The 23,355-nt window shown below is 34.5% G+C and overlaps 3 protein-coding genes and 1 long non-coding RNA gene across 7 annotated transcripts; 2 read left to right on the top strand and 2 right to left on the bottom strand.

The window, feature by feature from the left end:
• Positions 1-42: 42 nt before the first annotated feature.
• On the bottom strand, positions 43-9,901 carry LOC138124620 (uncharacterized). 3 transcript variants are annotated; one of them, XM_069039724.1, is made up of 7 exons: positions 9,685-9,901; positions 9,459-9,572; positions 4,673-4,826; positions 4,485-4,617; positions 941-1,147; positions 653-889; positions 43-599 (listed from the first exon to the last, which is right to left on the bottom strand). In XM_069039724.1, the coding sequence occupies exons 3-7, from the start codon at positions 4,695-4,697 to the stop codon at positions 146-148; spliced, it is 1,056 nt and encodes a 351-aa protein (XP_068895825.1). In that variant the 5' UTR covers positions 4,698-4,826; positions 9,459-9,572; positions 9,685-9,901; the 3' UTR covers positions 43-145. The 3 variants fall into 3 exon arrangements, with proteins under 3 accessions (XP_068895825.1, XP_068895826.1, XP_068895827.1); XM_069039725.1 differs by having other exon boundaries at positions 9,459-9,534; XM_069039726.1 differs by lacking the exon at positions 9,459-9,572.
• Positions 9,902-11,420: 1,519 nt separating this feature from the next.
• On the top strand, positions 11,421-12,876 carry Rpt5 (26S proteasome regulatory subunit Rpt5). The gene has a single exon (XM_069039723.1). It carries the CDS (start codon positions 11,514-11,516, stop codon positions 12,792-12,794), a length of 1,281 nt encoding a protein of 426 aa, XP_068895824.1. The 5' UTR covers positions 11,421-11,513; the 3' UTR covers positions 12,795-12,876.
• Positions 12,877-13,186: 310 nt separating this feature from the next.
• On the top strand, positions 13,187-23,284 carry LOC138124618 (BTB/POZ domain-containing protein KCTD3). 2 transcript variants are annotated; one of them, XM_069039720.1, is made up of 11 exons: positions 13,187-13,392; positions 13,443-13,756; positions 13,813-14,082; positions 14,134-14,331; positions 14,380-14,473; positions 20,012-20,193; positions 20,250-20,453; positions 20,572-20,688; positions 21,350-21,489; positions 21,539-22,004; positions 22,057-23,284. In XM_069039720.1, the coding sequence occupies exons 1-11, from the start codon at positions 13,334-13,336 to the stop codon at positions 22,251-22,253; spliced, it is 2,241 nt and encodes a 746-aa protein (XP_068895821.1). In that variant the 5' UTR covers positions 13,187-13,333; the 3' UTR covers positions 22,254-23,284. The 2 variants fall into 2 exon arrangements, with proteins under 2 accessions (XP_068895821.1, XP_068895822.1); XM_069039721.1 differs by lacking the exon at positions 14,134-14,331.
• Positions 15,615-19,946, bottom strand: LOC138124622 (uncharacterized). The gene is made up of 3 exons (XR_011157223.1): positions 19,335-19,946; positions 19,162-19,277; positions 15,615-19,105 (listed from the first exon to the last, which is right to left on the bottom strand). It is a non-coding gene; the product is annotated as an uncharacterized lncRNA (long non-coding RNA).
• Positions 23,285-23,355: the final 71 nt, after the last annotated feature.

The following is a 23,355-nucleotide window of genomic DNA, read 5'->3' as shown; positions in this document are numbered from 1 at the left end:
ACAATTCAGTATTTTATCCTTTCGAGAGAAAACAAAAGCCTCTATTTTTAAGATTATTTATTTGAAACTCTAACACTAGCTGAAACTGTTTGTAAATAATATTCTCGCATATTTATTAAATTAAGCAATAAACAGTTAAGAAGTATCAATTGGTTTTGTTGTCTCGGAGCACATAGACGTGAGAGTCGTCGGAGTACCCAAACTGGTAGTACGCCAGAAAAGGAAATACTCTCATGAGCCAGAGTGAGATGTATTGAGTATAGTTGTGGTAAAGTTTCGGAATTGTAAATTGTAAAGTCCACACCACAAATATCAACATATTCAAAATCATTCGTTGTAAAAAATTTAATTCGACAGATAGTTCCTCTTTTTCCAAATTGTTGTTGTTGTTATTTGGTACTTTTAACAACTTGTACAGCATGTTTATGTAAATTTTTGCATTCAGCGTTGGATTCATCGACCACATCCCATCCGACAAATAAGTGGCCATTTCTATAAAGTCTTTGTCCTTCTTCTCTATTGCTGGCTTAAAAACTTTGTAGGCTAAAGTTCTACAAATCGCGGTTGTCTCGTCTACAGAATCTCTACAGATGTTAAACCTGTTGAAAATTACCTAAACTCATCAAATCACCCAAAAATAGTGAATAGTCACCTATCTTCAACGCCCATCACATATCCGATGACCCTCCAAACGTGCACCAAACCTTGCAAGTCTTCGTTGGTCGCACCATGAAGACCGATTTTCTCTCGCATCGCTAGCGCATAACCCATGAATCCGAATTGGGTCAGTGCCATGTCCTTTTGGCTGAATCTTCCCAATCCCGCTGTGCAACATCTCTTGCTGGCAGAGTTATGTTTGTTTCTGACTTCTGTTACCGACTGCCACAGCCTGAAAGCACCGATTTCAGAATGTATCGTCAGTTGGTAGAAAATCATCTACTTGGAACCGGGAGTGAAGTCGCTTCGGTACCAGATGACCATGTGCAACACCGTCGCCATGTATCTTTTGTACGCAGTGATCGGCGATCCAGACATTTTCGTGTAAATCAATATTCGGACGATGGATGGAATGGAGAGAACGGTGAGGAGGCCCAGAAATTTACTCAGAAGTAAGGCGAAGATGTTGTCGTTGAAAAATTTTTGACCTCTGCAAAATAAATTGGTTTAATGACGAACAATACATTATTTTCCAGGTAATTATCGAGGTAAATGACGTTGAAGCTTGACAAAGGAAGACGTTAATTTGTTGCTTCTTGGAGCGAAACGATTGAAAATGAGGTACTTCGATGTAATACTCTCTTCCAAAATCCATTAATGTTAAAAAAAAATAATCGGTAATAGTCACAAAAGTGTGTCAAGACTCAAGTAATGCTAATGAAATGAGTTCAATATTTTATCAAAATTAATTAAACACTAAAAAACCAGTGGGTTATTACAAAAACTTGTTGACACAGAAGAACACAATAATTTTTCTAGTAATAATTAACCATCATTTTTTTTTAAAGGCAAATAGATCAATACAGAACCTGATCCCAGCATGAACTTTTTTTCTCGTATCTTTGATTGAAAAATATTTGATGGTAGTTCGACGTTATCAATGATTTATTCTTTTTCTTAAAAAATGTTGATAATTGAACACAAATCAATCTTTTTGGAAACATATTTTTCTGTTAGTTTTTCTTATCAAAGCATTCATTTTTCGATTAAAATTTTTTGTAGCTGTGTGTTCAGAGCAACCGGAAGTATTGACAAAAAAAAATACAGGTGACCAAAAAGCAGCTGTGAAATCGTTGAACAATCGTGAAAAAAGTACTTGAGAGGTATTCGAATAAGGTTCAGGTTTATACCACAAGATTTTACCACATGATTCCATACCCAGAGTGAATTATTGCGATTGGTTTTTACATAACACGTATGACGATATTTTAGATGTAATATTTTTTACTGATGAGGCTTGGTTTCATTTGGAAGGCTATAGGAACAAAATACAAAGTTATTTGTTAATTTGAAAATCCTCGTGTGTACTCGTATATCGAAATGTCACTGAAAAGTGGTTTGTAGTCATTTGAAGAAGACCAATTATATCCATGTTCTTCGATCACAGTGTATAGTGTTTGTTATGTTAATAACATAAATTCCATTTGTAAATATACATGATGGTGATTTATTAAGTAAGTGAGAGAAATAAGACATTCTTGAGACAATTTTACAATTAATTTTCTCTTACCTGACAAACAGTGTAGAAAAGTGACCAGAAGGTATCATATCTGATATACGGGGTGATCAACAATGACTGAGTCTGTTGGCAATGAAACAGTTGAAAAGTACTGCTGTTTTTTGTCTCGTAATTTGCAGTGACTGAATTTTTTAACTTGAGACGACATTAAAAACATTTTTGGTTATGCCGGTTATGTTTATGCTATTACAAAAATGAATCTTTAATGGTAAATTTCAAATTTGCCAAATTTCATTGTTCCAACAGACTCAGTCATTCTTGATCATACCGTACATACTTGTTAGGCTTTATTATTATGTTTTTTTGTTGACATTCATGACATTTAATTGCGACAAGTGATTACTCAAATTGAATACTGAATCAAACAAAGACATGCGCAAAACGTTCACAGGCTGCTGCGATCAGGTTCTTTATTGATCTCACTGTATATGGAACAAAAATTAAATAATACCTTGATACCATTGTTAAATATATTACAAGAATGATTTATTTTATCCCAAGGCAGCACCCCCTTCATTATTGTTCGTCAACATTTGTGTGCAAAAACCTTCGTTCGATTGATTTCAACTGAATTGAAACGAATTAATCGAATTTGGTTAAAATTCTTTCTGTAAAATGGTAGGTTGTTAATGAGAAGTGCTAGCCTCACTCTTATGTTTTATGGTATGTAATCATAGCGTCAGTAACAATATTCAATTTCTTATGCTGTAAAGCAATAAATAATTTAAAATATAGGTAAAACTGTCACTTTATGACTGCTATTACTGCTTGTAGGTAAATGTTTACATTGTAATATTATTTATTATAAGAGGAACACGTACATAACTATTGATTGATTTATACTAATTGTTAGTTTTAGTTTAAGTTTAAAAATATGTACCTATTTAATGCACATTTCATTTTGTAAAATATATTCTGGTTTCATTTAATTTAATATCTAGAAAATGCTTCACAAAGTAGCAAGAACATTTTTGTTTAATAGATTTAACTGGCTCGTTAAATGGTTTTATCCAGTTAAGACAATTTTAATTCAATAATATCTGGTTCACACTAACAACAATTTTTATTAATGAAACAGTTATTTGCCTAACATATGCGGGAAAATTACCATTTTATCTTATTGTTAAATTAAAAGTTCAATAAATTCATTATACAGTGAGGGGCAAAAGTAACGCAACAATTCGATATATCATAAACTGTTGAGTTTTGAGTTTTGAAAAAAGAACAAAAACAGGTCGATTTTTAATTTCAATTTCACGTTTATTGACGTAAAATGTTTTTATACATGGTGTTCCCTGTCAAAGTAATGACGTCATCATCTATTTTTTTTAAATAGCAATCCATATTTATTCGTCATTATTTTGATAGGTCTTTTAACTGTCAACATGACAGTATAAAAATTTTAGTCCTTTACTTTTAAAAAAACTTGAGAAAAAAATTGTTGAAAATTAAAAAAATATTTTTATTATTTTCTTTATTAATGATTAATTTATTAACTAGTTAGTACCGAAAGGCATTGCTAATAGGTCAGTATCATTTGGAGGTTTTCAACAATAATCAAACACGAACAAAAAATTACTTTAGAAAAATCCTGTTTGTCTTATTTCATTCCCTGTTAATTAATAATTTCTTCAAGTCCAAATGATACTGACCTAATAGCAATGCCTTTCGGTACTAACTAGTTAATACATTAATCATTAATAAAGTAAATAATAAAAATATGTTTTTAATTTTCAACAATTTTTTTCTCAAGTTTTTTTAAATGTAAGGGGTTAAACTTTTTATACTGTCATGTTGACAGTTAAAAAACCTATCAAAATGATGACAAATAAATATAGGTTGCTATTTAAAAAATAGATTATGATGTCATTACTTTGACAAGGAACACCCTGCATAAAAAAATGTTATGTCAATAAACATAAAATTGAAATTAAAAATCGACCTGTTTTTCTTCTTTTTTCAAAACTCAACACTTTATGATTCATAGAATTATTGCGTTACTTTTACCCCTCACTGTATACCTATTTCTGCATCAAAATTATATTAGAGAACGTTTATTTTTTATTAAAGACGGCTCCTGTATTGGAAAATCGAGCTTTGTTTTGTCCAGAATTTTTTTAAATATCCCTCTTCATTTTCATACAATGCTACTCGTAAATTATTTCGCTAGATTCACTAGTGATAATTCAAACATGCTTTTTTACTTATTATATGAATATTAATTTAATATAAAATTGTGTCAACTAACCTTTTGTACATCGTTGCATCATAAAACGGTGGCAACTTGTCATTTTCGTTGAAACATTTTGTACTTTCGTCGCAAAAGTGTTTAGTTCCCTCTTCCAATAAATTGTGAACAAATTTTTCTGCATTGAACGGTGCTTAAATTGATTTACACTAAATTATTAATTAATTGAGAGCTTAAACGATCCTTACCGGAGTCGACTGTCTTCAAGTCCATCCTTACTGCACAACTGGACGTTACTGAATAAATCGAGAATGCAGATTCAGACACGGTTTCCACGAGTTTTCATGACTACATGTACATAAACATTTCAAGAAAGTCGTTGTAAACCTACATGTGCAGTCGCTGTAAAAAACAAAGAAAATAAATTAATTCGTCTTACTCCTCTAATTAAGGGTATAGAGTCAAAATTAACTGTATAATTATGTATTTATTGACCAGAATTCTTTCAGACAGTCGGTTCTTACAAATTCAAACGCTGGTACTAAGTAGTACTTTAAAATAATTTCAGATGATTCTCACGCATTAACAAAGGTTTCAAGTGTATGCAAAGATATCGAGACCAGCACTTTAAAAGCTACATAAACATTGAAATTTAAATTTTTCTAATTGCAAAAGTTTGTGAAGAGAAAATTTTGACGAAGATCTGCATTCAGACGTACCAGTACCAGCATCTACCACTTTTCAAGTCCTCGTCGCTGAAAAATCAAATACATAATTAGCTTGTTTCATTTTTTTTATTTTTTCCATTATTTATGTTAACGCACGCCGTGCGTAAAGTAAGTCATTACATGTCTGAAATTATTTGGATAAGTAAGATTTATCTCACAGTCGTAGATAAAATTGTTTCTTGCTATTGTTAACTTTCTACTTTCACCACTAAAACGAGGGAGGAAATTGAAATTTTCTTATCCTTATCGACTTATTTCATGAGAATTTGATTATTAATTACCACAAAATCTACTTGTAAATTCCTCTGTATAAATAAACGTATTTATGTGATTAAAATTGTAAATCAAAGCCAATTAGATAGCTGTCTATACTTACATTGATTTTTCTGACCTTTCAAAAGCACAAGACATTCAGAACTTATAGGACATCTTGTTTGTTTGAGTCTTATAAATGGTCTGATGAGATTAAATTAAAATTAAAATAAAGTTCGAAACAGGGTAAATGCAGATCTGTTTATTGATTTGGAGCACGATATAAAAAATTATGCATAATTATGTAGTAGATCGAAATAAATAATCTGTCAAATGAAGAATATCACAAGTTTAAAAATAATAATAAAAACATTGTCACACTATTAAAATAAATGATGTACATAACAATTAATAAATATTCATAATGATAATTAGAAAAAGGGGGCACGGCATCGAGAGCGAATTTATTTATCATTTCGAATAATTATTATCATTACTCATCATTATCATCATTCGATCAGTGCAGTTAATCAATGTCGCACACAGTCTCTGTATCTTCGTTATTTCATAGCTTTATTACTTAATTTCAGAATTGTGTAGAATCCGTATTGTCGTATTCGTATGAACAAATTCCGACGTAGATATGTAAAAAGTGTATACATGATAATATAAAAAATAGCGTTTTCAAAGGAGTTATAATTAATTGATAAAAATATTCTTAATGATAATAATACTGCCCTCGATCCCTGTAGGAGGACGTCCTGAGGCTGTCTAGCCAGAAAAAACGCGAAAATTCTAGAAGTAGTTACAGTGAACAATTACCCAAAATATGTACCTAATGTAATGCAGGGTCGCTGAAAAGTATGGATACAGCTAAATATCTTCAGAACGACTTTAGCATTAAAAAATATGTATTATCGCGTTTAAACTTTTTTTTATTAAAATGTATTCTGTTTCAGTTAAATGTCTTATTTTTACACTTATTACTATTATTAACTTTTATTTATTTTTTGGTCAAAATATAGGCGACAAAGAACTGACTATTGCTAAAGGCCACATTTCCAAGGCTAACTAAACTTTACATTTTTTCAAATTCGATAATTTTTTATAATGTTTAGATTAAAATAAGATATCCATGTGTTACATCACTAAATCCACAAAAAATACTATTTTTAAAGATATTAAATTAACCTTGTATCTTCAAAATAAACGATGTTAAAAAACTGAAAAAAATTTCAGATGATAGAATTTAAACATTTCTAACTATGTGCCAAATTTCAACGAGTTCTGCTAAACATTCTAGAGCCGAAAATATTGCACTAAAAAAAAGATCCAAAACATTCCATTTTCAAAGTTGTGCCGAAACCGACGACGATGGTCATTGTCGGTCATAAATCTACCCTAATTTATTTTATGATGTCGAACCTATCTGGCACTTTTCTCTTGCTGACGCGTTGTTGTCGATTTCCGTAGCAAATTGTTTATATAATTTATAATTTGTTTTAAAAGTACGATCGGCCGGGCGCCCCTTTTCTCTTGGCGCCCCTAGGCAATTGCCTATGATGCCTAGTGGTAAAACCAGCACTGTTAGAAGATGATTCGGAATCTAATGATGAAGATAATTCTGAAGATGAAATAATGGAGGAGGTTAAAGTGTAGATGTCTTTTAAAAAAAGTGATTCCATTTTGGAGAACTTATCCGTTTTCTGCTTGTTAAACTAAAGCAAGCGTTCTTGAAACTCATTCAACGACTAAAACCTTCACCAGATGTTTACATTTTGATTTGTCTTTTTTTTTCAATTGCTATTTTTAATAAAAAATGCTGAGTTCTCTATTAATTTCTTGTAATACGGTTCAATCGATTCGCAAAAAAGCGGAACATAAGTATGGCAACACTGTGCCTTCAAAATTTTCAGAATTCCTAACCAAACTTTTATTCAGATATACAGGATGAAATCTGTCAGATTGTCATGGCCAAGCATCGTTTTTTTAAAGTTGGAATACATTATATGTACGAAAATTCATATGGCAACTGTGCGGGTAGGATAGAGCTGACATTTCTTTGACAGTTCATAGTCGCGCAATTTTGAAAATTGTCAAATCAATGTGCAATGGTATAAACAAAATCAAATGGACGCTAATGAAATGTCATACAAATGTCAACTCCATCCCATCCACACAGTTGCCACATAAATTTTCCTACACAGTTGCCATAATTATCTACAATCATTCTTAATCACCCAATATCACTAGAGGTCACACAGCGGTCGAAATTCGACCGTCATTCATTAAATTTTCAAGTTTGAACGTTATTGAGGTTTTTTTGTCAAAGTGTATACCTCTATAATCATTGCATTAATTTTTTATTTTTATTTTGTTCTATTACGCCAACTGCGAGCGTGTAGGTATTATTGGGAGCATTGAATTTCGGGCAGACTTGAAATTTGATTGATATAAGATGTGAAATGGGCTTTAGCATTTTAATATTTACTATTGTCACATATCATTTTGACAAATTGCATTTATCAATCCTGAAAAGTTGCAAGTGCTTAGATGTGATTTTCTGAAAACTGAACAGTCTTTTATTAAACTTTGGAAATCAGTAACTAAAATGTAAAATAATTGTGCATAATTGTGACAGTTCAGTCAAAATTAATTATTATGACATTTATGATAATAAAGCTTAGACTACATCGGGTTTTTTTTAAATGACATATAAGTTGCTGCTCGAAATTCCATGCTCCCAATAGTTCAAATACGTCATTATGCATTAATTTTCGAGTTATTTGAAAAATACGAACGATAGGACGAATCAAAATTTTCTTATTGCGTGCGGTCTCCAGTTAAAACTTCGCAATCAATAGCATTACGATGCATAAACTTGATGCGCATCCTTGTTCCATTGACTAATGCTTCCTTTGTATTTAAGTTTCTGATCAGTAAAACTTTCAATACTAACTTATGTGGTGGCAAACCACTAATAGTCAAAGAATTTTGTATTTCACTCCGAACAGTTTTTTTTTAATAAATAATCTAAATAAACTTCCTCTTGGAGTGGATTTCACTACGGGGGAATTAAATCAATTACAAATCATCCACTCCGCATTCGCTCCAGATTCACTCCTCATTTACTCCGCTAATTCTTTACATTGTATGAATGTAAACAATTAATGTTTTATTTTATTTTATTTAATGTACCTATTATTTGCAACACGTATTATACATACATAAATTTTATCTTTCTGCACTCTTTCTCCATATGAACTTTAACTATGCCAAATCTCACGCTCCTCCGTGCGCGCAATTTGCTTAAAAAAGGGTACAAAGTTTTTTCTTCACGTATTAATATACTGGGTGCCCCAAAATTCACGGAACAGCTTAGCAGTACCTTGTTAAATAGTTATTAATAAATCAATCTTTTTTTTTTTGTAGAAGATATGAACATGAACATGGAAATGACAGAGAAAAATCAAAGCAATGTTGCCGTACTGGCTAGTAAAAGACAAATAGTCAAAATCTTTTTTAATATTTAAAATAAATGAGATCAAAGGTGCACCTTCAGATATAATAGGTATAGAATTTTTAAATTATTTTTCTCATTATTTTCTAACATGAGTCATTCCGCGAATTTTAGAGCACCTAGTATAGATCTTTAAATATTATTTTGCTATAAATTCTAGCTATAAACAAATTGCTTTTGTTTTTATTTTTTAAAATATTCATAAAACTTGAACGAAATGATATATTACTCTGTCAGTCAAAAAAAATTATGAAAACGATTAATGTAGGTACAATTGGTTGCAAAAAAAACGGGAACTGTCAGAACAAAATTGACATATTTTGATAATTTTTTCATAGTGTGAAACCTTCTTACGAGAGCTGGGTTAGAATTATGGTCAAAATTCAATGACATTTTAAAAAAATATTTGAAAGATCAAGTAGACAATTAATTGACAAATGGACAAAACCTAATTTTTATTTCCCGTTTTTTTTTTTGCAATTAAGTGTACTGATAATTTTCAAACATGAAAGTCTGTAATAATTGTTTACATACCTGGTTCACAAATGTGTTTCTTTTGTTTTGATGTAAAACTGGTGTGAAAGTCAATAAATCTTGAAAGTTTTGAAACCTTCAAAGCATTATAAATTCACAGTTACTACAAGTTAGCTAAAAACAATCATCAAACTTTAAAGGAAATACGAAAACGGAAAATAAACATGAACTGAAGATGTCGAGTAATTTTAGAATTTACACAGACTCTACGTAAAGTAATACCCACTCTGTGAAACTTTTCTGTGTTCTTGAGGTAACATCCAAGTACGCTAGTAAAATATTACAGATCAGCAAATTTTCCACAATTTCACCACACGCATCGATAAAACACAAACTTTTCACCAATCTTACTCAAGCTATAACTTTCTTCTCACAAGACTTAACACATTGGAAACGCACGCCTCTGTTACATTGAACGGAAAGTGAAAGTAGGTCCTCTCAGTCTCCCAGTCAGTGTTTTACGTTAGTGAAAATGATATAATCAAAATGGTCATCACATTCACAGGGACAAGGTCTGGTTAAACAATAATGTAAATAGCAAATTTGATGGAGTCTTTGTCGCAAGCCTCATTAAATATGGCATTGGTGAAGTTAACATGCGGTTGGTAATTATTGTCATATTTGTTAAATTAGGAATTAATTTTAGATGGTAAAACAATCCAGAATGTCATTTCAGACTTAAGATATTCCATACTTATTATTGTGGTAACATTATCACGTAAATCTATTGGTAGACAAGACTTGCAACAAATTTAGTGCTAGTGAATTCAAAAATATGAATATAAACTCGAATCTGCGTTGAATACCAAACAAAAAATTCGAATTCGGATTTGGTCGAATATTTTTTAAATTATTATTATGATCAAAGATGACGTTAATGACAATCCTTACTTTACTAAAGTTCAAAAAATCACTCTAGTTTAGTTGCGATATTGCAATAAATTCAGAAGGCTTCTACGTATATTTTGTAAAAGTAAATATATTCAAACCTGTATCATTCTTGCAGTTGCAGTTGCAAGATATGCAAGTTGATTTTGTATAAACCTCTGTTTCATTCTTTACCTTTTAGACATTTTACAAAATAGGAGAAAATATACAGCATGAGTCAGCTAAAACAGGTCAGTCCTATAAAACAGAAAGTAAAGAATAATTTGAAATTTTTTTGTGGTAAATTTAATGTGTGGTGCCCTCTCATTGTATGCACGTTTTTTAGGATTCTGTGATAAGCCTGTTAGGAGGTACTATTGCGATCAAAAAATTTTGGAAACTAGTGTCATCGTGCTGTCATACATTCTAAAACGACCTTTATGTATTAATAACTTTCATTTTGATTGTTGTGTCAATTTTGAAAATGTGTGTCAGATTTACCGACAAAACATTCAAGAAGTTTTAAAAATCAGACAAATGGAATAGAACGAGGTTTTAATTAACGAAAAATAGAAAATAAATAAAGTTAATATTTTATCATCGCTCATATCGACAAATTGCAGATAAATTTGAAAATTTCATCATTCATGTGTGACAAAAAGCATGATTTCGAGTAATTTTTTTTTATATGACAAAAAAAATGATGTCCAAAATGTATTGATCGCGACTGTACATAAACACACACTATTGAAAACTAGGACATGTCTATTATTTAGGTGGTTAAAATAAAGCAAGAATAAATAAATTAAAGCTAAACTTGTATTTTATTAGTGAACATATTTAAACCCTAGATAAAGAAGATTTAAACTAGTCGCATCTGTCATATCATATTCATTCAGTTGAACCAACATAATGTGAACGGTATCTATGTTCTGAAAAAACATATTTTATTTTGCAGTATTTATATGTAATTGAAATGTGTACTCTAAGTAGACTCTTATATGTCTTAAAATTTACTTCAATTTATCGATTTATTTACTAATAAGAAAAAAAATGTCCGTTTTATTCAAGAAAAATTGGGATTTTATTTATGTTGGCAACGCTACTAGAATGACTCGGCGAGGTAACTTTGACAGCAAAACAGTTTTGTAAGTTCATCATCCGGTTATTAGTGAAAAATTACACATAATGTCTACGTTGGACGAAAGATTATTTGAAGACGGTGAAGAAACTTTGGGTGAAGAAGTTCTTCGCATGTCCACCGACGAAATCGTGAGCCGCACTCGTTTACTCGACAATGAAATTAAAATTATGAAGAGCGAAGTGATGCGAATTAACCACGAGCTGCAAGCACAAAACGAAAAAATAAAAGAAAACACTGAAAAAATCAAGGTAAATAAGACTCTACCTTATCTGGTATCCAACGTTATCGAACTCCTCGATGTCGACCCTCAAGAAGAGGAGGAAGATGGAGCCGTTGTTGATTTGGACTCTCAGCGGAAAGGCAAATGTGCCGTCGTGAAGACGTCCACAAGACAAACTTATTTCTTACCAGTAATTGGACTTGTCGACGAGGAAAAGTTAAAACCGGGAGATCTTGTTGGAGTCAATAAGGACTCTTATTTGATTCTGGAAACACTGCCAGCTGAATATGATGCTCGTGTCAAGGCCATGGAAGTAGATGAACGCCCCACAGAGCAGTACTCTGATATAGGAGGCCTGGATAAACAAATTCAAGAATTGATTGAAGCAGTGGTGTTACCTATGACCCACAAAGATAAATTCTTCAACCTTGGAATACATCCACCTAAGGGTGTATTACTGTATGGACCCCCAGGAACAGGAAAAACTCTACTTGCAAGAGCATGTGCAGCACAAACAAAATCAACCTTCCTCAAGTTAGCAGGACCCCAACTGGTCCAGATGTTCATTGGAGATGGTGCCAAATTAGTGCGAGACGCGTTCGCATTAGCTAAGGAGAAGGCCCCAGCCATCATATTTATAGATGAACTAGATGCCATTGGAACAAAGCGTTTTGATTCAGAAAAAGCAGGAGACAGAGAAGTGCAGAGGACTATGCTTGAACTCTTAAATCAGTTAGATGGATTCAGCTCAACTGCTGATATTAAAGTGATAGCAGCCACAAATCGTGTGGATATTTTGGATCCTGCATTACTGAGGTCTGGACGTCTTGACCGCAAAATTGAATTTCCTCATCCAAACGAAGAAGCCAGGGCTAGAATTATGCAGATTCACTCAAGAAAAATGACTGTCAATCCTGACGTGAATTTTGAAGAGTTGGCAAGATCCACTGACGATTTTAATGGGGCTCAGTGCAAGGCTGTTTGTGTTGAAGCAGGAATGATCGCTCTGAGGCGCAGCGCCACAGCTGTGACCCATGAAGACTACATGGATGCTATAATGGAGGTTCAAGCGAAAAAGAAGGCTAATCTTAATTATTATGCTTAAGTTTTTTTATAAGAATTTTGATTTTGTGTAATAAAGTATTTATAGAACACACATTTTAGTCAATAAAATTATACCGTCTGTACCATTTTGCAATATTCTAATACGTGTAATTTACAACGTGTTGAGACATTTTTAGAATTGCAACTCACGTTTGCAGTATTTTTAATTTTTAAAATTTTGCTTGTCGCTGCAGAAACTTGCTTTATCGACTCGTCATGTCAATGAATTTTATTTATTTTATCGAATAAATTTTAGTCAATAAAATTATACCCTGTGATTTATTTGATGATAATCGAATCAGTCTAAGTTACAGTGTGTTGAAACATCTTTAAAATTACAATTCGTGATCCCCGTGTTATTTATTTTGAAAACCTCTGTTGGTAAATGAAAAACCTGTTTTAGCGACACGTCACGTCAATTTTGTTATTGAATTTTACTTGTCAAAACGAGTGATAAATTCCCATAATTTATGCTTTCACATTTGCCAAATAAGCAACTTTCTTTTCTAACATGTTTTGTACCGTTTAGTGTTCAAAGTCATGGCTTCTCATCAGCCTTATTCGGGTGATATTCTTCATTTAAATGTTGGCGGAAAAAGGTAATTAAATAACTTGCAATCCATATATTTCAAAGTTTTTTTTCTTACAGATTTTCCACGTCAAAACAGACGTTAACGTTAATCCCGGACACATTTTTTACAGCTCTTCTAAGCGGAAGAATATCTAGTTTACGCGACGAGAAAGGGGCGATTTTTATAGACCGTGATCCCGAAATTTTTTCTATCATTTTAAACTATTTACGGACCCGAGAAATAGACTTGCATGGCACAAACATAAGGACATTGCGCCACGAAGCGGAGTATTACAATATTGCGCCTCTTGTTAAACGACTAATTTTATGTGAAGAATTAACTCAGTCGACTTGTGGAGATGTGCTCTTCTACGGTTACTTACCGCCACCTTGTAAGTCAAAATGTTTATTTTTCCTTGAGACTAAATGTATTGAAACTTTTTTTAAGTTATTCCAGTTCAAGATTGTTCATCGGCAAGTAATTCGCATTATGTGGAAACTACTGCAGTTCACACGGTCAGGCCAGGTTCGAGTATACGTGTCCCTGATGGACAAAATAGTAACTCATGTAATAACACCCCGTCCTCATCGGGAACAACAAATGGTGAAAGTAATGGGGAAAATTCGCAAAATGGAAGTAACCATTGGTCATTACATTCATCTCAGGTACCCCCCAACCCCAACCAGATTATCACCACTCCATATAATAGGCCACAAGGTAATCAAATTCCTTCAATTGTGTTTACGTGATCTTAAACAAGAGGCTTAGGTCATTCGCGCAATTCATCTATGGAGTTGAGGTTAGGAATGTCGGCTACTTACAGTCGAAGTTCCCAAGATTTGCGTGGTTTGGCCAGTCGCGGTCATTCACGTGCCGCCTCTTTAGATCTTCGTCACGTGCGAAATTCATCAGCAGACTTGAATAAATTGTTTAGAAATGATGTTGGACTGGTTTTTGGTAGTCCAGGTGGGGAGAGAATTTTGTGGCGTGAAAATGTTAAGTTGTGTGTTTCAGGGTCTATCTGGGCTGATCCTTTGAGGGTGCAGATAATCAAAGCTCATCATAATTGGATTGTTGTTGCTTATGCCCACTTTATTGTTAGTTACAGGTAAGTTCATTCTTATATTTATTCGATTCAATTCAATTCTGCAAAAATAACGTCATTAATAAAATTATTATATAGAATATAGCATAAGGGAGTCCGTTTCGGCTCAGGGACGCGAGGGTTGCGGGTTCGATTCCGACCCAGGGCGAAATTTAAAATAATAAAAAAAAGGCTATATTCTGTCTCGTGATTCGGAAGTCACGTTAAGCCATTGGTCCCGGTCTATTGAGTTGGTCATCATGCCCCTCATAGATTTGTAAACCAGTCCTAGACTGTGTAACAAATTTTTTTTTTTTTTTTATTTGTTCCAATTGTGTCAAATCGGCAACTATCTCACTTTTAGCTTTTCTTTCAAATACAGCTCGCCAAAAACAGATTGGCACATGGCTGATGGATGCGTAGTGGACTAAAATCCCTTCCACTAGCGGAGCGCATTTAAATTATATTGTTGTGTGTCGAGCTGTTTAGATCGTGTATAAACCGGCGAAAATTAATAAACAGCATAAAACGCTTCAAGCTTCAAGTGGACAGCATGTCCGGGCTGTTTAGCAGATTTGCTTTATTGAGTACCGTATCTAGTTATCTACAACCCTAGGAATATCCTTGTTTTACAGACACGCTCTCGTTTCGTCTTCTGCGCATTTCATGTGCCAAGCTGTTTTTGTCAAGCTGTAGTCGAACTAAATACTGTTTGAAAATTTTTTCTTTCGTTGTTAGTGTTCTTATAATTTTCTCCACAAAATTTGCCTGTTGCGAATTGTAAGCTTACAATTTTTTTTTTTTTTTTTAAGAAAACCTAAAGTAAAATGTCAATAGGAAAAGTAATAATTGTTGCCCAATGTAAAACATGCGTTGTAAATCCAAAGGCGATTGTATGAAAAAATTGTTTAAACATTCTGTGTATACAACTGACCCATGTTAGTCAGTTGTCAAGTATCAAATGGTCACATTTTCTATATCAGGGTCCAAATAGATCCAAGCACAGTTTTGGCGATCGTTAATGTTTCATTTATTTTTTTAATTAATTAATTATTAATTAACAAATGTTTCATTTATGCAACCCATCCTGTGTGACAAACACACTCAACTTAACAATCTTTCGTTTAAAAGGCTACCCACTAAATTGAAATTCAAGTAGACTAGAATAGTGACAGATATTTTATTATTAAATTTTTGAAAACATGACGGACGACGAGTGATTATTCTGCGATTTATCATATCATTATAAAAAATATACCACAGGATTATTATAAATCTTTTTCTCCTTTGGTATCATAAGCAGTCTTTGTGAAACTAAGAGTAGTGTCACAAAGGAACTTTTTGTGACACTGTTTTTGTTTATTTTTTAATACGTATTTTCTCGGTACGTATGCCGGTAGCACGCTGGCCGGCATCTTCAGCGGGCTCCTGTTAACGATTAAAACATTTGTAAGTTGACATAAATTTCACAAAAATGCCATCATAACTCATGCCACACAAAAGTCCCTAGATTATTTCATAATTAGATTTTTGAGTTTTTATCAAATTAATGCGACCAAAGTAGAAAAATTAATATATTATACTCGTTTTATAAGACGCACTGTGACACTCGTTCTTCCCCTCCGCACTGTGTCTTATAAAAGTCGTATAATTATATACGTACTATTATTACATCGTCGTTTCTTATAAAATTTGCCACCTACTGTCGCGAGCAATAAATTTTGGTCGTCAATGTCATTTCAAAATTTGGTTAGATTGTCACAAATTTAAAAAATTTCCCTGCCTGGTTATGCCCACGTCAACAAAGTGTCAAAAATTGAGAAAAAATGACAATTAATGTCAGACAACATGATAGGTTATGACTGTTTTACAACGGAGCATTTTCGATTGCGTCAAAGAATGACCTTGACGACCAAAATTTATTGCTCGCAACTGTACATTACATAGCGTAACTGTTGTACACTAAATTTTTGTGGTCATTGGGTTGCCTGGAAAAAAGTCAGTTGCATTACATTATGTTTTACGTCTAAAGCAAGATTTATAGTTCCGTATACATATAGCATAACATAGTCAAAAATCATAAACATAACATAACTTTTTAAATTCAATTTATAGTTCATGACACAACGTGATATGATTGCTGATTTTTTAAGTGTCAAACAATTGTCCAATATGTTTTGTGAAGACGGGGTTTTAGAAGCTGCTGCTCGTGCTGTGGTCTTACACGAGATAGATCGTAATAAAGAAAAAAAGAAGAAACCACGAAAAAAACGAGTTACAAAAACACGGACAAATCAGCTCCTCCAAATCATTTCCTTCTTCACACCGTCCTCAAAGTCTTTGGAAGATTTATCGTACAGTGCTTTGAACCTTTCAACACACTGTACGATTAAAATTCCCTTCATATTTTCCACCTTTTCAATTATGTTTTTAAATTGAATTTATTGACAGCATACCTACACGTAACCGTTTCTATGCAAAAATATTAAAATTCCGTAAATTTCATGGTACATAACATAATAATTGAAATTGGCCAATTCATATGTAAACGGATACGGACTTATGTTATGATAAAGGATCTATAAATGAATACATTTGATTCAATAGGGTTCAATTTTGATATGTTATGTTATACATACAAGTTACGGAACTATAAATTGGCCTTAAAGTCTATTTTTTCCTGGTAGGCGCGTGCGTGCGCATCTCCGAAAGGTAGAATCACATACTGCCAACGCCAAACGTGATGGCGAGCGGTCGCGCAGGTAGAACACTCCCCTCTTAAGCATCATTCGCCCAAAGCAACTGGCAGGCCAGTGACGTACATAGACAGTTTAAATAAGGGGAACAAATGATAAAGGAAATTAAATTTGAAATAAAATTTATTCAGTACTATCCGAATAATGATTTTCTTCACTTTCACTACTGCTTGTGCTGCTATCGTCATTTAAATTTATTATCAATGGATTTATTTCCGTATGAATGTCTGTAAAAGCTTCATTTTCCAAATATTTTTGTTCTATGTTTATTACATGTTGGCAACGCTTTTGCCATTCCTCTGGAGTGATTTGATCAAACTCGTGCTCCGCCAGTTTCCTCACATCTTCCAACTTAAAAGTTATATTTTTTTTTAGACACGTTGTTTTTTACGGTAGCCCAAATAAGTTCGATAGGATTCAAATCCGGATGGTAGGGTGGAAGCCGCAAAACGGTATATCCGTGAGCAAGCATTACTTCATCAAATTTATACCTGATATGACGTTTTTTATTTATTTTGATTAACTCGTATAACTGAGGTTTGAGCATGCTACGATCAAATATAATGTTTTTCTCGTGCAACCATTTTATCATATCAGCTTTCCTAGAATTAGAATTAGGGGCTGCATGAATTTGAACATTATGGTATGGAGCGTTATCGGTCACAACTATCGAATTTACAGGTAAATTTGGGATTAACCTTTCCTGTAACCATTTACCATAATTTTCAGAATTCATTTCAGAGTGGTAATCCCCCGATTTTGTACCCGACTTGAATATTAGTTGGCAATTAGGTATAAATCCCATGTCACCCCCTGCATGGACAATAATTAGTCGGGGCCCCTTTGAAATATTTTTAAATAAACCTTTTGTCGTGTCATCCGTCCAGTTTTTCGAAGAAGTATGTCCACTGTGAAGATATGTTTCATCAAGAAACACAATTGGCCGCTGTTGGGTACGAAAATACTGGATTTTGTTGAGATACTTAATTCTTAGTGCTCTTATCTCCATCTTTTCTATTAAAATTTTTCTGTTGTTTTCGGTTTTTCTCCACTTGAAACCCATTTTCTTCAAAATTCTACGGAGAGAAGTTTCCGAAGCCACAATTCCCAAATCATCTTTGATTTTTTGTTGCAAATTTTTCACCGTAACACGACATCCTTCCGTTTTATGAAAATCATAAATAATCTGTCGAATATTACAACATTATTACAGGGATATCAGTTATCGGTGCTTTTCTAGGCCGCTTCTTTCTTGGGGTGGAAAATTTTGGAGTTCCGGTATTTGCAATTGATTGCTCCCCTTCTTTAATCACTCGTTCAATGGTTCGTACAGAAACACCTGATATATAATAAAGATTTGTATTCAAAAATAATTTTTAAAAATAGGTTTAATCCTACCTGTAGCGAGCGATGTTTTGTCTTTTAGATTTTTTAACGTGTCCGACTCACATTTAACACTTTTAAAATATTTGAAAACGTTAAAAATTATTTCACGTGTCTGACTCCTAATGACAGGTTTTTTGCCAGGCGACGACATTTTCAAGAAAATGCAAAGAAATAAATCTAACACAGAACTTAAACCCTTGACAAAATAAGAAGACAACTAATGAGACGCCTATGCATTGTGTATTTGCCTCTGAGGATAAGGGTAGTAGTGGGAGTAAAAGTAAAAATGGGTTTGTGCGCAGGGTGTTCTCTCGCCACCACGTTTGGCGTTGGCTGTAGCTAAAATTTTTAGCAGGATGCAGGAATTATTAGTATTTTTGGTTGCATATTAGGAGATATTTTTAATGTTCATCCAATTGAATCATACATTTCCTATCAGGTTTCTTCGGTGCCTGTAATTGCCCACACTTCTTGTCTTCCGCCAAGTATCGTTGAATGGTTCTAAATCCACAACCTTCAACACAAAGTAATTAAGCTGTGATACTACAAAAAAAAGTCAGAAATCAATACCAGTATAATCTGCAGTTTTTTTTCCATTTGAGCCGTTTTGGTTAACTCGGCAAAATCCTTGGAGATCCCACGAAATACTTTAACGATCATTTCTTTCTCGGCTTGTGAGAAATTAGCTATAAATATGCATTAATAAAAAACTGTTACTTGCTGTTAGCATAAATCCAACTTACGCCGTTTATTTGGTGATCGAAATTGAGACATCTTGTTGACATATAAAAACTTCTTAACCTCTAAGAACTAGGAACAAAACAGACACAAAACACGAAAGGAAAACTAAGACACGATGAAACAAAAATGGCAGCTTGGACCTGATTGACAGTACAGAACACTGCAATATTGCATATTTCTCTAGTGTAAGTAGAAAAATAAAGTAACCAATAGGAAAGTCGCATTTCGTTGCAGGATTTTGTAAATGCGCAGGCACGCGCCTAACAGGAAAAAATAGACTATAGTACACTTACCACTTAAAAGTTCTCTGTCTCGATTTTTTTTACATCTGTTTAGATTTTCTCTACCATACACAAAACGCTTGAAAATGAGTCATTATGTTACTGTTAAACTATTTCACATACTAAAAATTCAACACACTGCCTCGTCAAGTAATGTTATCTGCCTCCCGTAAATCCCTTGTCTACAGTACGGAACAATAGGATTTACGGACGTCATTTAATCTTATTCGAAGAGAAATGGTTCCATGATCCTTGCTATTTTTTTTTTTATCTTTTCCGTATCTTTGGAGAAGCCTCACAGTAATATCTATATTCAGGTTTGTTGTAATCGAATTCTTTATCTCCCACCTTGTACATTTGTAAGACGTGGATCATTCAATTCGCTGGCATTTCCTCAGACTGAAAGACTCTAGTGGTTGGCAAATGGTTTTCACGAGCCCCCACATTGAGAACTGCATAGAACGCATAGCGATCAATGCCAAAATGGGCACCGGAGAAAATTCCAAAATGGTGGCGATCTCTTACGGCAGCCAAGTCCGACTGTGGGGGATCTCAGACAACGGCGAAAAAACCAACATCGGTGCGTTGAAATTTTCAAAATCTTTACCCAATAGGTACTGATTTCCGACCTTTCAGGTATCTTCAATTTGCACGTGCGCGTCGAGTATTTGTTTTTTATCGGTAGCCAGTTAGTTGCCCTTTCACCTTGTGGCAAACTGGGAGTGTGGCATGCCATGACGCAACACTGGCAAACTCAAGACGTCATGCCGATCGCCTCCTTCGACACGGCCGGTTCGATTCTTCTCCTCGGGTGCAACAACGGCTCTATCTACTACATAGGTACAGTGTGATGGCAAAGCGTTGCGTGTCCTACGCACGTGTCAAAACGATCTGACGACCGTCGCGGTTGTTACGTTTCAAAACTAACAGTCTCACGTGTTTTCAATTATTTTTTCAGACATGCAAAAGTTTCCGTTGCGAATGAAGGATAACGATTTGTTAGTGACAGAACTTTACAGAGATCCCAACAACGATCCCGTGACCGCGATTTCAGTCTACCTAACACCAAAGACGAGTAAGTACTTTAGCTCGATTCCGTCAGTAAACTGCACATTTTTGTGACTTATTTATTCACAGTTTCGTAAAATAGCTTCACTTTAGTTTACAACCAACAGAAACTGCAACGCTTTGCGATCGTTACCTCCCGTCCAGATTTAAAGCATGTCGGATGCCGTTTCTGTTGTATATTTTTGTCATTTCCCTGTAACTTAGGCCTTGTGTTTCATCCCAGCGTCAGAGAGAGGTCGGGAAGGTATGCCACTATTTTGAAGCTTACACGTTGGTTCATTTAGTTACTACAATATTGTACATTGGAATTAAACAGTTGAATACTCGAGAATGGCTTTACATTTTACTGGAATCACGTATCGTGTGTACAGTTGTGGTCTTGGTGAGAAAGAAAATTGTGTTTTGTGTAAAATGTAAGGCTTGAAAAGACAGAAATAAACATTTAATTTGTGCACAGTTCAATTTGCATTCATTGGTTTGCTGGTATGTCAACACAAGGACACCAAGCTACCAATACTACAAAACTAGTGTTTCCGTGTGTTTCGTTGATCATTCGTTTGGTTTCTGCATTTGTTATCATTTCCTTTCCGCATATTGTGCTTGTTGTGATCTCTTCCTTCTCAGCTCGACCGCACCCCAATTCACGATTTAAACCGATTGTTCCGTAGATTTGTGTGGCAACTGGATCGAAATCGCTTACGGAACCACTTCCGGTTCAGTTCGAGTGATCGTCCAGCACCCGGAGACCGTCGGCCACGGCCCGCAACTCTTCCAGACGTTCACCGTCCACCAGAGTCCTGTCACTAAAGTAATTCCAGTTTGTGGGCGCGTCGAAAAGCTAACGAGACACGTTGCAGGTGACGCTGTCGGAAAAATATCTGGTGTCGGTGTGTTGCGAGTACAACCACGTGAGGAGCTGGCGCGTGACCAGGTTCAGAGGGATGCTGTCCACCCAGCCGGGCTCCACGCCGGAGGCGTCCTTTAAGATAGTGTCCCTGGAGGCGGTGGAACCGTCCATCAGCCACGCAACCTCCAACGACTGCGGTCCGTTCGGGGAGCAGGACGACGAACAGGTGTTCGTCCAGAAGGTGGTCCCGGACGCTGACCAGCTCTTCGTGCGGCTGGCCAGCAACGGGAAGAGGGTTTGCGTGATCAAAGCGGTGGACGGCAGCACCGTCAGCGCGTTCTGCGTCCACGAGTGCGAGGGCTCCAGCAGGATGGGCTCGAGGCCGAGGCGGTTTATTTTCACGGGACACTCCAACGGGTCCATACAGATGTGGGACTTGACGACTGCTCTCGATTTATCCTACAAGACTGATTTAGGTGTTCGGAACTGTGTTTTGGAAAAATTCAAGGTTTAACTGGATTTTTTCAGCTGACAAAACTAACGGAGGTCCGTCGCCTGAAGAACTGCTCCAGATGCTGGACCAGTGTGACTTGAGCAACAGTCTCTGTTCGACTCCTTGCATGTCGCCTTTACCCTCGATAGCCGCAGCCGCACGACTTAAGTCCAGCAACGTCGCTTTCCTTAATCAGCAACAAGACGCTGATCGCGCTTCGAGTTCCAGTTAAGGTCGTTTCTTCATATTCTCTATTATTGGTTCCTACAAGTTATGTTCTCTATTTATTCTTAAGATTGCTCGATGTTCCGCGGGTACCGCAGTCATTCACGTAGGCTATCTTTATTACGCATTCTTTGACATTTCTGTGCAATAAACTCTTGCCCTGTGTTACTATCATTTGAAACTGTACAAATCCAAGTTTAGCACAATAGTTTCCAATTGCGGAAAGATTTTGACACTTCTAGCGAATACTCTGAATACGGATGGTGCTTTAAATTATTACAATATGTAGTAACTAGATGTAGATATAATTTACTTTATAATAGTGGCAACAAGTGCTACAGAGATAACGTCAAATTTATCAATTAACCTGACAAAACGTTTGTTTGAATAAAAAGACGCTATTTTAAAATAATACAATATTTAATATTTATTTATTGAATAGGTACCTAAATACCAGTATTGTCTACCAATCAGAAAACGAAACGTCGCCATTATAGTAAAGTAAATTATAGATCTGGTGATTGTATTACATTACAAAGAACCAATTATTGCATTTTCATTCGATTTCAACAGGTTTTTTGTTTGCCATCTGTAAGCGTAACACATGAAATAAAAACAAACGTCATTTTTACGCAACGACAAATTTGAGAGAGTACATTTTCACAAGCAATATCGAACGATGTGAGTTCAGATTTATGTTAACAATGGGTCAGTAATGAATTTGAGAGCTGTACACCATTAGCACAAATCTGAGGTCAAATTAGTAAAATTCGCAGCGTTCAAATTGTAAACTGTTGTTATTTTAAAGGAGCAAAATGTTGGTGTTGTTGAGGAGTAAGACTAAGCTTTTCTGTTTAAAATTGTTGATTTATGATGCATTTGTCAGTTTAACTGACCAATACTCGTGAAATGTGTGACACCACCTGTGAGTGGTGAATTCGATTTTATAAGAATAAAACTGAATTGTGATAAAATTTCGTCTATTTCTTGATGTATGACAGGAATTTTGCATCTATGAAATAAAAGTTTAAAAAGTTACAGCGATTTTTTTTTTACATATTACGAAAGATTTTAGAATGTGTTCCACAAAAAATAACACTAATAATTGG

The sequence above is a fragment of the Tenebrio molitor genome, chromosome 2, assembly GCF_963966145.1.
Source record: "Tenebrio molitor chromosome 2, icTenMoli1.1, whole genome shotgun sequence".
NCBI lineage: Eukaryota > Metazoa > Arthropoda > Insecta > Coleoptera > Tenebrionidae > Tenebrio > Tenebrio molitor.
Note: the sequence above shows the minus strand (reverse complement) of the source record. Positions and strands in the feature narration are given on the sequence as shown.

What these genes read in the sequence shown, in the direction of transcription:
- LOC138124620 (XM_069039724.1), bottom strand. Translation starts at nt 4,697, where the DNA reads ATGGACTTGAAGACAGTCGACTCCG. An exon ending in CTTGAAGACAGTCGACTCCG is followed by an intron (nt 4,618 to 4,672) that starts GTAAGGATCGTT and finishes AATCAATTTAAG; the next exon opens with CACCGTTCAATGCAGAAAAA. An exon ending in GACTTCACTCCCGGTTCCAA is followed by an intron (nt 890 to 940) that starts GTAGATGATTTT and finishes CGGTGCTTTCAG; the next exon opens with GCTGTGGCAGTCGGTAACAG.
- Rpt5 (XM_069039723.1), top strand. Translation starts at nt 11,514, where the DNA reads ATGTCTACGTTGGACGAAAGATTATTTGAAGACGGTGAAGAAACTTTG.
- LOC138124618 (XM_069039720.1), top strand. Translation starts at nt 13,334, where the DNA reads ATGGCTTCTCATCAGCCTTATTCGGGTGATATTCTTCATTTAAATGTT. An exon ending in TTAAATGTTGGCGGAAAAAG is followed by an intron (nt 13,393 to 13,442) that starts GTAATTAAATAA and finishes TTTTTCTTACAG; the next exon opens with ATTTTCCACGTCAAAACAGA. An exon ending in TCCATATAATAGGCCACAAG is followed by an intron (nt 14,083 to 14,133) that starts GTAATCAAATTC and finishes CAAGAGGCTTAG; the next exon opens with GTCATTCGCGCAATTCATCT.